General features: G+C 43.1%; 1 protein-coding gene across 2 annotated transcripts in view; it reads right to left on the reverse strand.

The window, feature by feature from the left end:
- The window catches only part of PRKAR1B (protein kinase cAMP-dependent type I regulatory subunit beta), a 90,974-nt gene extending 75,588 nt beyond the window's left edge, over positions 1–15,386 (reverse strand). Inside the window, exons 1-4 of one of the 2 annotated variants that reach the window (XM_054270816.1) lie at positions 15,298–15,386; positions 14,157–14,361; positions 4,713–4,883; positions 777–868 (exon numbers count right to left, since the gene is read on the reverse strand). In XM_054270816.1, coding sequence (XP_054126791.1) covers positions 777–868; positions 4,713–4,883; positions 14,157–14,333 — 440 coding nt within the window. In that variant the 5' untranslated portion in view covers positions 14,334–14,361; positions 15,298–15,386. The remainder of the gene's footprint in view (positions 1–776; positions 869–4,712; positions 4,884–14,156; positions 14,362–15,297) is intronic. The other variant, XM_054270815.1, reaches the window with a different exon arrangement.
- Between the last annotated feature and the right edge of the window lie 107 nt (positions 15,387–15,493).

Below are 15,493 nucleotides of genomic sequence, written 5' to 3' on the forward strand. Positions count from 1 at the left end.
TCCCACTGAGGCCACTGATGACAATAATGGTGAAAAGCAGAACAACCCCTTCAATGCACTTTTCCACTGGAATGATGGACCAGTGATACCTAGTATTTGCACAATTCCATCAGTTTTGCACAGTGGTTTCACTAAAGACACACTTCCCTGTTTTTTTTTAATTAATCCATCATAAACATTAATGTCAAAGTCATTACTGGAAGTTGAGCTGTTTGGCCTCCTTTGTGCCTCCCCCAGCTGTACAACTTGCTATCAGCTCTGGAAAGACATTTTCAAGTCTTTAAAAGTCACATGGGCTTTTACTGAACTCCTTGGTCTCCTTCAGGTGCTTACACATAATTTGTTTGCTCCAGTTTTTCCAAGAACAAAACAATTTACCTGTCATTCCCTTTTATCTCTTTACAGACATTATGTTTTTTCTTTCCCACTCATTCAGCACTTGACCTGTCTTGCCTGAGTTTCAGAAGTAATGACAAATGCTTCTGAGATTGCTTTAGCTAATTAAGTAATCTAGAATAAAGTTTATCAGGCCTATCTGTTCTGAAAGCATTAAATATGTCTGAATACACTCTAACCTGTTCTTGTCCTTTTTTATCTTGTGGTTTTACCCTCTGTCAGAATACCATGAGCATGTTTGAGGGTGTGACTCAAATGCATCAGTGACAGCAGTTCTGGACCTTGAGATGAAATTTAATCCAATTTAATATAATTTAATGTAATCTTTTTTGTCCTCACACCAAGCTGTGAATTCCCTTGAATGATAAAGCCCCTCATACCTCCGTTCATTGTCATCAAGATGAGCAAAGAGCACGTTCTTGGAGATGGCCTTGGCCAGAGCAGTCATAGTTTTATAGTCCTTTGGAATAACCTGTAGAGAAAAGAATGAGAGGTAATTACATGCCTGATTGTATCCACTCACAAATCATGAAATCTACAGAAAATTCCACTATTCCAGAAAATGGATGTGATTTCATTTCAGGCACTGAGACAGGATTAGGCTATAAAATAAAGCCACTAAGAAAGTAACAAATTACAGTTTTGATAATGTGTGGATAAGCAATTTGGTTCTCAAAATGACACTCAGAAAGGCAATATAAGATCAGAGAGGACTGAGGAGAAGCATATCCATAAAATACTGTAATTAGGAGATATTGGCAGCTGTGTAATCTCCTTTCAAGTATCTTGGACTAAGGAAAATGTATTTTATGTTCCTCTTCCTTCCAACCCATATCAGAAGCAACCTACTTTTAAAACTGTGAAAATAGCAACATTTCTTTAGGAAAAAGGTAAAAATGTGTTGAATACATCACATTTTTCAGTACTGCCTGTGGTATAAGGAACCAAGCTCCTGATAGGCCCACTTGAGTCAAATCCTGTGCCTTGGCTTCACGGCAAACAAGCAGAATTTCCATTTGACAATGAAGAGGCCTTTATTTGTTAACTGGAGCGATGTCAAAAGTCCTGTTGTGCGTGAATTTGCTTAAAATAAAAGCTGACATTCAGGAGTATTTCCACTTTGGAAAGCTAGGCTTTCCATTTTGGTAACCATTAGGTAAGATGTCAGTAGATAATGTATCTCTCTATTTCTCCTATCAGTCAGAGACTTCAAGATTAGGAGAGACACAAGACATTTGTAACAAAATTATGACCTGTCAAAGATATCCATTGTCTTTAATAATGTGATTTTCCTTAATAGTTTAATTATAACAAGCTAGAATCAAGCATAGCAAAGCTTTTAAGTATTAAATGAACCGTACTGCAATCTGAAAATCAGAATCTGTTTGTCAGTCTCAATTACTGCACAGTAAAGGTCTGATAAGGGGCATTTATCTCTCACATTTTCTCATGATAGAAGTAGTGTATCTGTCTGTTGCAAGTTACTACCTGTGTTGATGTGCAGGTATTTTCCTTCTTTCATCCTGGAAAGGCAGGAAATACCCATCCAACCAAAAGAAGGATGCCTCAAAGGGTAAAAGTGATGTAGAACCAGTTCCCACAAAGAATTATCAAGATTTACCTCACAGGTGAACGCTGCACTGTGAAAATCTAGAGTTAAACTGGCTTCAGACCTCTCTTGTATTGACTGCTGCAGAAATCAGATTACTCCAATTAAGTCCAGAGAAGTACACATGCACAAACTGCATGTTTGTATCAGAGTGAAATCTGATCTAATTATCTAAAAGTTTAAATTTCTCAATGTTAAATTCAGCCAGTATATTTTTCTTGGTTTTTTCCCTATCAGAGGAACACTGGATTGAATTGCAGACCTGAACCCTTGCTCTATTATGAATACACCAGCTCAGCTTACTGCTGATGACCCAAAGGGGTAAATAATCAGATCACTGAGACACTCAACTCCAGCCTTTCTGTCTGATGATGAAATAGCACTGAGTCGCCTTCCTCAGTGTAAATTTGCAGCAGTGAAAGCCACAAGGCTGTGTGGGTTTGTTGGGGCAGGGACACAGAAAACACAGGAGAGACTCACTAGGTGTGACCAGGCATCCAGAGTCAAATGCTGTAAGAATCACTTGGCCATTTCTTACATCACTCTTCCAAATAATCACTGGATGTTCTCTTCAAGCTGATCACCCTCTTTAGAGCAAGATTCCTGTTCTGTTAGTTGTTAGCTGTGTTGTCAGATGTGTTGACAAATATTGCTTTCTCTGGTTCAAGGATGAACTAACTCTCCACAGAGATCTTCCCCGGAATGAAGCCATGCCATGTGCTTGCTCAAATCACAGAGCTAAATCTCTTTTGATTTTCTCTCCAGGGACATAACTCATTTCACTGCCTCTAGCACTACTCATGCTATAGCTCACCCCTTCAAGGGATCCTTCAAACTGGCTTATAACCCAGATGTGCTTCCATCCAACACCTGAATTCAAGCCAGCAGTTCCTCCTGACTACTATCTAAAATTCCATCTGTTTGCAATAGTCTAACACAACCTTTGCCTTGCTTTTTACTCTCTTAAATTTGTTCCATAATTTGTCCTTTCAGTGTCTGCTTTTATTTCTGTGCTCTAGAAATCACATACCCATGGGTTTCACCATGGGATTCCTTTCCTCATGGCAGAAGACAAAGCACTGACACAAATCCTCCCAGTGCTAGTTCTGTATTCCTTCCAGCATCTGTACAAGAAACTATCCACTAAATTATTATTATTTAGGATCAGTGAGTTCCTAGGAAATTGAATTCATAACAGGACTAGTCAAAGGACACAGAATATGATCTGTATTGCTGCTTCTGTTCTTGCCTACTCATGCTACTGTCAGGGCTCACTGACATCACTGTTGAGAAATGAAGAAAACAAAGTTTACTTCAGGTTCCTTTATAAACATAAAAGAATTGCTCAGGGGGGTGGGAAGGGATGTTTCCTTTGATTTTCAGAAGAGTCAGATGGAACCCATAATAAGCAGAAACAAATGGGATCTCTTCATGGAAGTTTTTTATGGGGATATTGCAAAATGCACAGAAATAAAATTGTTTTAAAGTGGCTTCTGGAGTATCACACAAGTTTTTTAACAGCGCAGTGCATTCATTAACAACTTGACCACAGTGCTGTTAAAATTTGCAAATTACACTTGCAAACATTATTTAACTGCCACAAGAATACTCTTACGCACTTGTTTTTAGGATTAATGGCTCTCCCAATCCTTTTTTTCTTTGGGACAGAAATCCCCAGAGCAGCCAGTGAACTTGTATCATAAGCAGATGACAAAAGCACATCTGACTGCAAAGGTAAAAAGCATTCTGCCAAAAAAACAGTGACTGACAAAATGCATTCCCATAAAGAAAAAGCTCTTTGAGTTAAAGCTACTCCAGGCGTGCACAAAAGCACATTAGCAGCATCTGTCAACCTTATGAAATACATTTTCAGCCTGGTTCCCTAAACAAACATGACACATGCTATTGTAATGTCTCTCTTTCAATAATCTTTGAAAACTTTAGCCAGTGTCAAAAAAAAATGCAGAGTTATTAAGAGATATCAAAGATATAACATAGCTAGATATTTGAAAGATTTAGCCAGTGTAAAAAGAAATGCAGAGTTATTAAGAGATATCAAAGATATAACAAAGCTAGATATTTTTGTGAAAAGGCAGTTAAAAAGAGGGAAGCCCAAAATAGAGCTCCTAGTGAAGAAATTATCTAATTTGGGATTGGCATTTCTTCAAAGACAATGGTCACACAAAATCACCCAAGTATGGTCAAGACACTTCCAAAATTTAGTGGGTTAGATGGTACCTAATCAACAGGGGAAATACGTGCCTGAGTGGTCTAGGAAACCTAAATGACTTAGATTAAAGAAAACTTGAGGCAGATCTGACTTTTGGAAACAAAAAACAAAATGAACAGGAAATGCAGCAATAGAAAAGCTGTCCTGAATAATGAGATGTTCTGATCAAACTCAGACGATGCTGAAGCCAATGACTATCAAGAAAATGGCTGTGAATTACTGACCCTGTTAGATGAGCAGCACATCTTAAAAAAAGAAGGAACAGTGAATTCTGAAAAATTCTGAAATCTCATTGTTGGGGAAAATTTTCAGTCAAGGAGACAGAAAAAGACCTTGAGTGTGAAGATGGTCAGGCTCTGCTTATGCCAGCATGGGGACACCACGCTCCAGGCTGGCCCAGGAGCCCAAATCAGGGACAGAACACGAGTCACTGGGTTGCCTTGCACATCTGGGAGGCAGAGGGAGGGTGCAGGGTACCTTTCTGACATAGGACACAGCATCCTCCTCCGTGTACACCTCTGCACTGACGCCGCCGCGCCGGCGCCGCGCCTTCACCACCGGGTTGGGCGGCGGCGGGGAAACCTCATCGTCGTGGGAATCCGACTGGGAGCTGGACTTCTGCCGGGCCAGGATCTGCTTGCATTCCTCCTGCAAGGCAAAAAGGGACAGTGAAGCAGCTCTTACTCGTGGATACAGTCAATCTGCCCTTCTTTTATGGCTATCAGCAGCCTGTTCATGTCTGTGTTTGGGTGACGGTCGGTTTGCACTGCTGAACGAAAATTACAGATTTAATGAGAATGGCTTTAAGGACAATGTGTGTACAGGCATTTCACCTCTTCAACCTTCACCTGTTCAACTCTTTCTTACACATCGTGGCAACCAATATATATAAAGTGCAGGCATATCTTCGCATCTACTCCTGGTTGAGAAAGCAAAACTTCCATTGCTTACTCTCCAACTTCACAGCTTCTATTTTCTCAGTTGGATTGTACACATCATTGTCTCTAGTACAAACAATTTGTCAGAAGTCACACATTGATAAATTAGATTGGTTTCTTCATCTTGCTCTGTTTTGCAAGCTTACTATCACCACAAACAACAAAGATGCTCCCTACTCCAGAATTTCTGCCATACAACTGATTTATAATCAATGGGACTCTTTCCAAGCAAATGGGATCCAAGGTAGGCTCCTCCAGAGGACTACGAGAGATGGTGGCTGGCCTAGCACCAGCTGGCCAATGGGGAGGTTATTCTCCAAATTTCATGCTTGTGGAACAGAGAATAAAATAGGAAAGGGAATCCCTGAAGAGAGAATAACGGGAGTAGAGAACAGTACAGAAAACCTTCAAGAAAGGAGGTCAGAGTTGCAAGGCTGTCAATTCATTCACTGAATTTGACTTCCAAAGGATAGAGACAAACCAGATTACCCATAATTACAGTATTTTCCCAGAGCCCCGTGTTCTACCCCTCAGCTTCCTCAGATCCAAGGGAAAGCAAAAAGGAGTAAAATTCCCTTTGCGTCATCCACATCAGTCAGTCAAAGGAACAGGAGCTGTCTGCTCAGACCCAGCCCTCCTCCTCAGCCCTGGCACTGCTCAGCCACAGCACACTCACTGCCCCTTGGGGCTGGCTCACCCCAACCTCCACTGAAGGCAGGGAGAGCTGGAGATGGGGTGGACCTGATACAGGAACCAGAGGGCATGAGCACTGCACTGCCAGGAGGCAAGGTGGCTGCTGCAGCAGTAGTTTCATGTGCTGCCACCTCCTCTGTGCAGGCAAACCCCAGAGCCTGGCAGCCCCAGAGCCATGCTGAGGGATGCGCACACTCCAGGGTTTTTCAGACAACTCAGCTCAGCAGCACTGCAGGCTCCCCAAAAAGACAGCACAGCAATGCTGAGCTCCCTGCACACCCCATAAACCAACACTCCACCAACAGGGATGAACTGCCAGGACCTGGCCTCTGTCCTACAGGAAATCTCCAGTGAGATTTTCCACTCAGAGCCAGGATGGGAGTGAGGAGGGAGGGAGGGAGATTCTGGGAGCACCAGCACGAGTGGCAGATCCCCAGCATCACCAGCTGGTCCCACTGACAGAGGAAGCGACTGATGCACAGCTCATCAGGTATGGATGGCACCAGGAAAGGGCAGCGCAGAAAACTGGCACAGGCTCACAACTTTCGAGCTTGCAAGAAAAAGGGATGATTAATATATGTTTTGTCATTGGTATTTGCATCAAATCCATCATGCCACCTGTCTTTTCTGGTCTTATTCCAGTCAATTCCTGCACCATCACTGACACTGCCCTTCTCATTAACCTCTGACCAGTCTTTGATGCACCATTGTTACCTGAAATAAATAACTGAGCAGTATTTCCCATGCTGCATGACTCAAAGCAACAAGTCACACATTCTTGTTTTGAAGAAGGCATTAGTGAAATAGAGGGGACAAGCTCAGATATAAAATGCAGAAGGCTGGCTAAAGATCTGACTTTTCAAGACCTTGACATGCCTCAAAAAGTGCCAAGTTCTTTCTGAGATCAGTTGGGGTTTGAATTTGGCTTACAACCCCAAAACTCCCAGTGCTGTAACTGAAAAACCAGAATTTCAGATGTATTAAATCCTTACTGAAACTTTTTAATTTTACATGCAAATAGCAGGACTAGAAATATAGAAAAAATTACTCAATTAGATTTTCTTATAGTTTAAGAGCTGCAAATCCTACTTCAGCATTCTCATCAACTCCTTCCTTACTCCTCTCTGTCTCTAGATTCCTAAACTACAATCAAGCAAAATATTCCAAGTACAAAATGTGCTATATATTACAATTATATTTAATATCTAGTGTTTAAAAACAAAAGCTGTGACTGAAGAATTTCAAATAGCATTACTGACTGCCTATCTCTGATAGTGTTAATGGTCTCTGACTATATTAAATGAACACAACCAAATTTACCTTCTTCATGGGTTTAACTGAAAGGCAGTAAAGACCTTGGTGAAGAATAGCAGCTAAAATTTAACTAAAAGGCAAGTACAAGAGGGCAGTTGGGTAACTAATGGTGTGCAGCACTTACACAGTTCTTTTTATCCAGAGCATATTTACTCAGAGAGAAGAGTTGTAGTTTGCCACATTTGAATATAAAATACACTCTTCTCTCTTCAGTACACATTGCATAAAAGCCACTTCCAAGGAATTAATAAATAATATCTCCCCCACCCCAGCACAGATTTATATACAAAAGGAAGCTTAGTGAGATAAAATTAATACTACAAAGCATGCTGTTAAACTCAAATACTTTTAGAAGCCAAGAAGATTTGAAAGGATTATAAAAGTGAGTTACTGTGTGATTCATTTTAAAAGGAAGTCTCTTCACTACAAACTCCTTCTGTACAAACAGCAGGCACTGGACTGGCTGGTTTTCCATAGCTGCAGGCTGGGAAGGATCCCCATTCCTGAACTACAGCCTGCCTTTTGCAAATAAAGCCTTTGCTCTGTCCTGGGCTGAGCTTTCAGAGAGATGTCTTCCACATATCCTGGGGTAAAGCTGCACAAATGCAGGCAGTGTTTGGAAGGAGGAATGAGCTGTTCCAAGAGGAGTTCTCCAAACACCAATCCTCAGATGCAGCTTGATGTGAATCCTTGTGCAGAACTCAGCTTCAAGTAAACACCTCATCATCTTTTGTTGTCATGACAACAAGTGATATCTCTCTCCCTCTCTCTCTCTTTGGGTGGCACTGATAATTCATAATCATATTGCCCAGTTGTGTCCACCTCTAAATGAGAAAACACATGGAAGGCACAACAGCAAGGCAATGGAACTGCCTTTGATTATTGCCTCAAATTGAAGAACCAATAAATACAATTGCAGGAACCAATTTATCTTTTGAATGTCCACTTTCAGCTACAACCACAGGAATTTAGCATATTGCCCTCAGCATCTCCCCCAGATAACTCTTCCATGAACTTTTAATGAGCTTAAGCACTGCAAGTGAAGCAGCCACAATGCTGAGATGGTTTTTAGGTTTACCTTTCCTTTCAGACCACTGCTCAAGAGCACACACACCTCCTGACCCAGAAGCTTTCTCCCCTATCAGCTGGAGCACTTCTAAACAGGAATTCCCTTCCTCTCCCAGTCTCTCCTTTCAGGCTTTGTCATTACCTGAAAACTCAGGTGAGCTGAGGGAAGGAAAGCACCAAATTACTGTGCAGCCTTACAACAACATCCCAGAAAGACTTAAAAGCAAGTCAGACATTTGATATCAAAGCTCAGTACCTCTGCTGTGCTTCCTACAATGTATACACTGCATTCAAAAACCACACCACCAAGTACACTCTAAATCGTTGAGGTTTTTTTTCCCCCTCAAGCACATTCATAAACTTTTCTGCCTGACAGACCTGGATTGTTCACAGAAAATGTGCAGGAAGGTTCATGCACAGGTAACTAATCTCTCTTTGCACTGGAATTGACCCAGAGGAGATGCTCTCAGTGCAGGAGGGTTTCTGACACCCCTCACCACTCCTTGGGCTGATGATTTACAGCAGACAATAAAGGCCAAAGGCAAAGCACTTCATTTTGCTGAAGCATGGGACTGACAGATGCCATCACTAAAAGCAGGAAAAATCTGGGAGATCTTAATGTTCTTTCCAGTCTTATCTTTGCCAGGACAGACAATCTTTGTGATCAATTCAGCCTTGTTATTCACACAATCCCAATTATTGTTCCACTGCCTTCCCTCTGCTCCATTTTACTTTTCTTCTACAGCAATTCTAAGAAATATCTTAAATGCACTCCCTACCATCCTACCAAGGTATTTACCCCCTCCATAGTTATCCTCCACTTTGATTACTATTCCTGCAGCCTCCATGGTCTCTCTCTGCATCTCTGCTCATTCCCAATTTCAAATCTAGGCAAAAATCTCCTGCCCAAAATCCACCTGCCCCGGCAACACTCCAGCTGCATGGCTGACCTTCCCCAGACCCCTTACTGCCATTGTTTCACCTCCTGCAGCTCGTTCACACTTCTTGTCTTCCCCCCACCAGCGTCTTCAACCATCACCACCTCTTCCCCACTTTCTTTGCCTCACAGCAAAGTGAGAGGTTATGTTACAAAACACAGACCCTATTTTTGATACTTGAAAGCTTATATAATCAAAGAGAATCATAGCCAACACTTCTGATTCTTAAAATCCAGCCAAATAACAATGTATGCACACATAGCTTGTGTAAGAGGAGACAAGCCCACATAAAAGTAACCTGATGAATGTAAAACAGGGCAGCTTGAGATGTGAAACAAAGAAGTCTTCCAGGCAGAATTCCCTCAATGTTCACTGCGTTCTGGTTTTGTTAGGTTTTGGCTATCAGAGTGGGAAAGCCACTCATACTTGTGGACACACAAAGGAAAGCTCATATGAGCATGAGTTTGCTTGTAACTAATTTTATTTCTTGTGGAAAAAACTTTTTTTCTCTTTCTGCTCTTATTCCCTTCATCCTCCACCCTTCCCTTCTTGTAGGAAATTTGCCTGGGGATGGCTTTAAAAATTCACCTTGTCTTCCTTTCCCTCTCCCAAGAAAAGTGTCACCTCTCACAGCACTGCCTGGGGCTGGCTCTGGCAGTCCCAGAGGTGCCACCTGAGCTGCTTTTCCTCCAGCTCTTCCCAGTGCTGATCCCAGGGGAGAGGCAGGACAGAGGCTGCCCCAGCCTGCTCAGCCACACGGCCAGGGCAACTGCTGCTCCCACTGCTGAGCTTCTATCAGCACCTCAGGTACGTTCCTGCATGCTTTACCAACATTTCTGACCACCACGGAGATACCACCCAACTGCTTGGCAAGCTTTGAACGATATTATTATTAGGCTTTATAAAACTGCTTAGTTAATGCTTTTTTTCTATAGTTTTTTCTCTGTGTGATTTTGCTTCAAATCCGTAACCTCTCCCCAGTTTATCTGAAAGCAGTGAGTTATACTTTGCATAATTTTAACCTGTACTGTTAAGAATTAGTTTCATCAGTGTAGACGGGTTCTGGTGGAAATTACTGATTGAAGGACTCTTTTTTGTGATAAAATACAAATACTGGGAGGGAATACTGTTGTAGAAGAAGAGCCTGGTGTTCCAGATTTGATGCTCGGGTACCTTTGGTTGTGAAAGTCCCCGTGGTAAGTAAATAAAGAGTATTTTGCTAACAGAAATAAATATTTTTGCATTTTGTTTTATCGCTCAGGGCCGTCCCGGCACGCCCGGGTGCAGTTCCGCCCGGCACCGCCAGGGGGCGCCACGCGGGCAGCGCTGTTGGCCCGCGGGGTTCGAGCGCCAAATTTGGATTTTCCCAATTTTGCCCAAAATTCCCTTTCCTTCGCCACGGTGAGGATGCGGCACCAGCCTGCATCCCAAACAACCCTGCCGAGCCGCTGGCCGTGGTTTATTAGAGTAGAATATTGTTTCCTGCTCGTGCTGAGGGCGACAGAAGGGCCTGGAGAGAGCTTAGCTCCAGAAGGTACCAGCAAAGCCCAGCTCAGCCAGCACAGCCCTGCTCCAAAATACCCCACATTAAAATGGCTTCAGCAAAGCCATTTTAAACACATCCTGCGGTTTCCTGCTGCTGCCTCTTCTTTGGTGCCATTTTCTTCATTAGTTCTATTCTTCATTCAAATTCTGTGCTGTGGAACAGCTGAGCTTAGCCTGGCAAGACAACTCCACCTTTGATCACATAATCATGGCACTAAACAGCCTGACACTATGAAATTTTTGCAGTCTCAGTATGGCTAAAAATACAAAGCATTGCCTGTCATTTCTCAGTAATTGACTTTTTCACATAAAGTAAGAACCAGAGATAAAATATGGGTTCCCTGTTTTTTTCTGCTATGCCTCCTTTAGTCCTCAAGTAAACAGGGCTAAATTACAGCTGTTAAAATAATGCCACCGTTTCTTAGCTAACATCTATTCCCTCACTCCAAAAAAAACCCAATTACAATCCCTAAGGGAATGACTTTCCTCACTCCATCCACCAAGATCTATGCAGTCAGAGGGAAATGTAAAATAAATTGTTCAAAGGAAATATCACAGGTTTTAAAATCTAAAGTCTCTAAACTGTTTTCAACTATTTTTTGTGCTCAAGGGCATGTTGTAGATTTTTACAAAGTAACTGTTAATGTGATCAGAGTAGATGTCATCTTGAAGTCCAAAGGTCACAGCATATAAAAGTGACTTGCAAATTTTAGAATATAGAAACACAGGCTGATTCCCAGCAATTACTGGCAACTTAAGCAGGTCCTGCCAGTATTAAATGAACAGAAAAATGTGTAATAAAGTTTTCCCACAATTATTTTCAGTGTAATGATTTTTGACATTGAACTTGATACAAATGAGCTGCAGTTGAAAGGCTTTGGGGGAGTGTTCTTTGTAACACTGGCACTCCTTCAGCATCAAACATCAAACCTCAGTCTGCAGTACTTTATTCAGAAGTATTTATTGATGTTCTCCCTTTACAGCCCTCTCAGGCCATGTCCATGCTGTGAATAAAGAGTGGCCCAGGCTCAGAGCTGAGCCCTCATCCCCTGGGCATTACCTCACTGCTGGCTCTGCTCTCAGTGCTGCAAACAGCAATTCCTGCCATGACAAACCTGCTCCTGGTGTGGGACACCTGGGAGTGACACCTGGGGCTGTGGGTGTGCCGGGGTCAGGGTTAGTCCCTGATCCACTCTCATTTAGCAACAGGCTGAAGGAAATGGACCCAACTCTGATGTCACCAGAAGGTGAGAAGCATTTATGATCCTCTCTGATCTTGCATATCATAATAAATCTTGCTTTTATGAGTTGATTTTATGAAATTGAGTTAAAAATTAGCAAAATTAAACATACTCTTCTATTTTTCTATTCACTTCTGTGGTAGCTCCAGTACATTGATGAAGCTCTTCTTGTTTTCCACAAGCTCATTTTTTAACCACTTGAAAAATATCCTACACTTCATCTCTGAACTTCCCACATGTGTTTTTGACAGATAAACTGTTCTTCTCCTGCTCTCTTCAGTGGAATGTGTTGTTTATCTTAATGAGTTTGGAAAATAACCCCACAATACCACACTTAGGTGGAAAAATGCATGACTTTGTTTAGAAAATCATTATTAAACCCAAATATTTTCACTCCTCTCCCTCCACAGGACCAAATGAAAGGAGCTAATAGCGAATGTGCCACGTCAGTATTGCACATTTACAAAAATCTAATGAACAATTGCTAAATTCACAATTCCATTAGGATTCTTCAAACTACCTGTATATGACAAGTGTATAAAAACTGGATAAAACTTATTGAAAGATTTTTCTATCTTTAGAAGTCTTCCTTTCAACTGCTCTCACACAACCAACTAAGTCAAAATATTATTCTACAGCAGAAAATCCTTCACAGTACAATTTATCCCAAGGAAGTCCTCGGAGATCTTTGGGCAACAAGGGAGTCAAACTGCTGTAGGAACAAGAATTACAGTGCTGGAAACCTCCAGAAGGAGCCTAAAGCCTCCAGGCTCAGCAGGCTCAGCCCCCAGGCTGCTCTGGAGAGGCAGTGCCAAGATTGTGTCCTCCCACAGCAAGCACAATATTCCCTGCAGTTGATGCCTTGATGTGTCTAAATCATCTTCCATTTTGAGACAAGTGATATCCATCAGCTCCTGTGCTGGCATCCTGATTGATGTCCTACACAATCCTGGCATCTGCTGCTCTTTGGGAAATAAATGGGAGATCACATGAGAGAAAATGGCATTTCTCAAAGGTAGGAGCTGCCCTCCTGTCTCAGGTGTGTGTGCTGTGTAAACACCAATAAATGATGATGACCAAACTCCCCCAATAAAACTCCTCAAGAAATCTCTCCAGCAATGGAGCATATCTCATAATACCACAGCATATTTTAATGGGTTTTCATCAAGAATGGTGTTTATCCTTCTTTTCAAGAAGCCCAAAATTCCACATTATAATGGATAATAATTCACAACACAGTAATGAAATTCAACAATTTTGATTCTCTCAAAATAGGTCTTGGCTGTCAGAAGTTCAGAATATACAGAATTAAGAGACTGTTTCTTTTTCACAATAATCAAATACAATTAAACACCACCTTTTACTTTGTACCCCTCTCTGATGTCCCAGGCTGCCACCAGAATGCAATGTTTGAATTTTTTTAAAACTACACGAATATGGCATATACTCACCTATATAAAAATTAATCTGAAAGGCAGAAAGTGAGATGGATTAAATGTTTTACATCACTGGTGATATATCAGCCTTATGTATTATCCACTCCTGAAGGAAGAAACTACCGAGCCTTATCTCTCAAGCCTACAACAACACTTGCTCACACAATGTGCTCTTCCTGCAATGATACCCCTGGGCTTTAGAGAGAATTTGTCTGGGAATGCTCTGAAATTCCCCCTCTCTAGACTGTTTTTGAAGGCACTCACAGTAAGTGAGGTCTCAATGCATCCCCTGTCAGAGGATCCTGGGACAGGCACTACAGACAGGAGAGAGCAGTGAAATTCAATAGCAAAATGTTCAAGGATTTTGAGAATTGCTGCCTCCCTGATTTTATTCAGTTTTAGGGGAAGGCCACGTGACACTGGAATAAACATCATCTTTTGCACCCACAAGCAGATTCTTCCAAGAGATGAAAGCTCAGGGTACCATGCCTCACAACCCATTTGAGTCATTTTTAACAAATTCAATTTCCTGAGATATTATAATCTTGGTGTTATGCACAAAAATTTCTAAACTATAGCTAATGTTATAATAGACATCCACAAATGAAGGGCTTTTTCTCTTAACAGTTTACATTTTCACAGTTGTGTGATCATTTAAAAAAAAGAAAAAAAAGTACCAAAGCATTTGAAATCTTTAAACAATCATTTTCATTTTATAAATGGAAAAAGACACCTGAAAATCACTGACCTTTTCTAATTTTTCAAAGTGTTCTCTGAGGAACTTCATGGGTCGGTCTGGCTTTGCTATACAAAGGTTTACAATGCATTCTTTTAGAATCTGTTGGATGTTGTGTTTCTGAACATAGAGTTCACATCCCTTCAGGCTCTCGTCTTCTTCCACATTGCAGGAAGCAGCAGCAGCCATCTTCAAGCTTGTAAACAGAAAACACGACCTAGGTAAGAAAATGGTGCAAGAAAGAGATAAGAGACAGATACCAAATCCTTTGTCAGAGAGATCTGAAGAGCAAAGACATTTAAATATTGTCTGTTGCGTATTGAGGACCTATTCAATTTTAACATTTTAATGTCCTGGGGTTGTACAGGGAAATGCTGAACTGTGTCATCTCTGTATCATCAACATCCCACCAAGTGCACAAACAGGATTTAAACTCATAGATTGTGATCAATTTTTGAAAAAACCACACAAACCGGTGAAATTAACTTACGAGGCAAGGAGTTTCAAAAGCACTCTTAAATGACGGCATGATGCCTTGCTTTGCTGTCCCCGTGGGGACTCGCTCCTGTCACCAGAAGCCCAGCTTCTTGCTACAGAGACTTTCGGGCAATTTTAGCACCTCTCCCTTTCCATCCAGCGACCCTTGTCTGCCTTGGGAAAGCAGAGGGGGAGCGGGCAGAGCCCCCTGAAGTGAAGTGAATTCCCCAAAGAGAACTTTGATGACCTGGGGGGAGAAGAGCCCCAAACCCTCTTTATTTCCCCCAGCGGGGTTATGAGTGCTCCGTTACGAGCCCAGAACGCCGGGGCAGCTTTACCACCGGGTCTGTGGGTGCGGGGGGCGGCCGGGGCTGTGCGGGCAGTGCGGGGCAGTGCGGACAGTGCGGGGCTGTGGGTGCGGGGGGCAATGCGGGGCTGTGCGGGGCAATGCGGGGCCGGCCGGGGCTGTGCGGGCAGTGCGGGGCTGTGCGGGGGAAGTGTCCCGGGCCCGGCCGGGCGGCACCGCGGCAGCGCATCCCCCGGGCCCGGCCAGGCGGATCTGCCGCCGCTGTCTCTGCCCCTGCCCCTGTCCCTGTCCCTGCCCGTGTCCCCTGTCCCTGCCCCCATCCCTGTCCCCGTCCCTGTCCCTGCCCCGCCGCACGGGCCCGGTAAATACCTGGTGGCCGGAGCCGGTTGAGCGGCGGCGCCTCCGGTGTCCTGGCCGGCGCTGGAGGCGGGGGCAGCGGCTCCCTCGCCGGTTTCCGCACTGCAGCCGCCGCCGCCTGCGCTGCTGCCCGCCCGCCCGGGGCCGGGGGCGCCGCGGGGACCCTGCTGCCGCTCCCGCACAAAGGCTCCGGCTCCGCCGCCGCCGC

This window comes from Melozone crissalis, unplaced genomic scaffold, assembly GCF_028551555.1.
Source record: "Melozone crissalis strain CALT ecotype California unplaced genomic scaffold, PUWL_Pcris_2 ptg000012l_1, whole genome shotgun sequence".
Classification (NCBI taxonomy): Eukaryota; Metazoa; Chordata; class Aves; order Passeriformes; family Passerellidae; genus Melozone; species Melozone crissalis.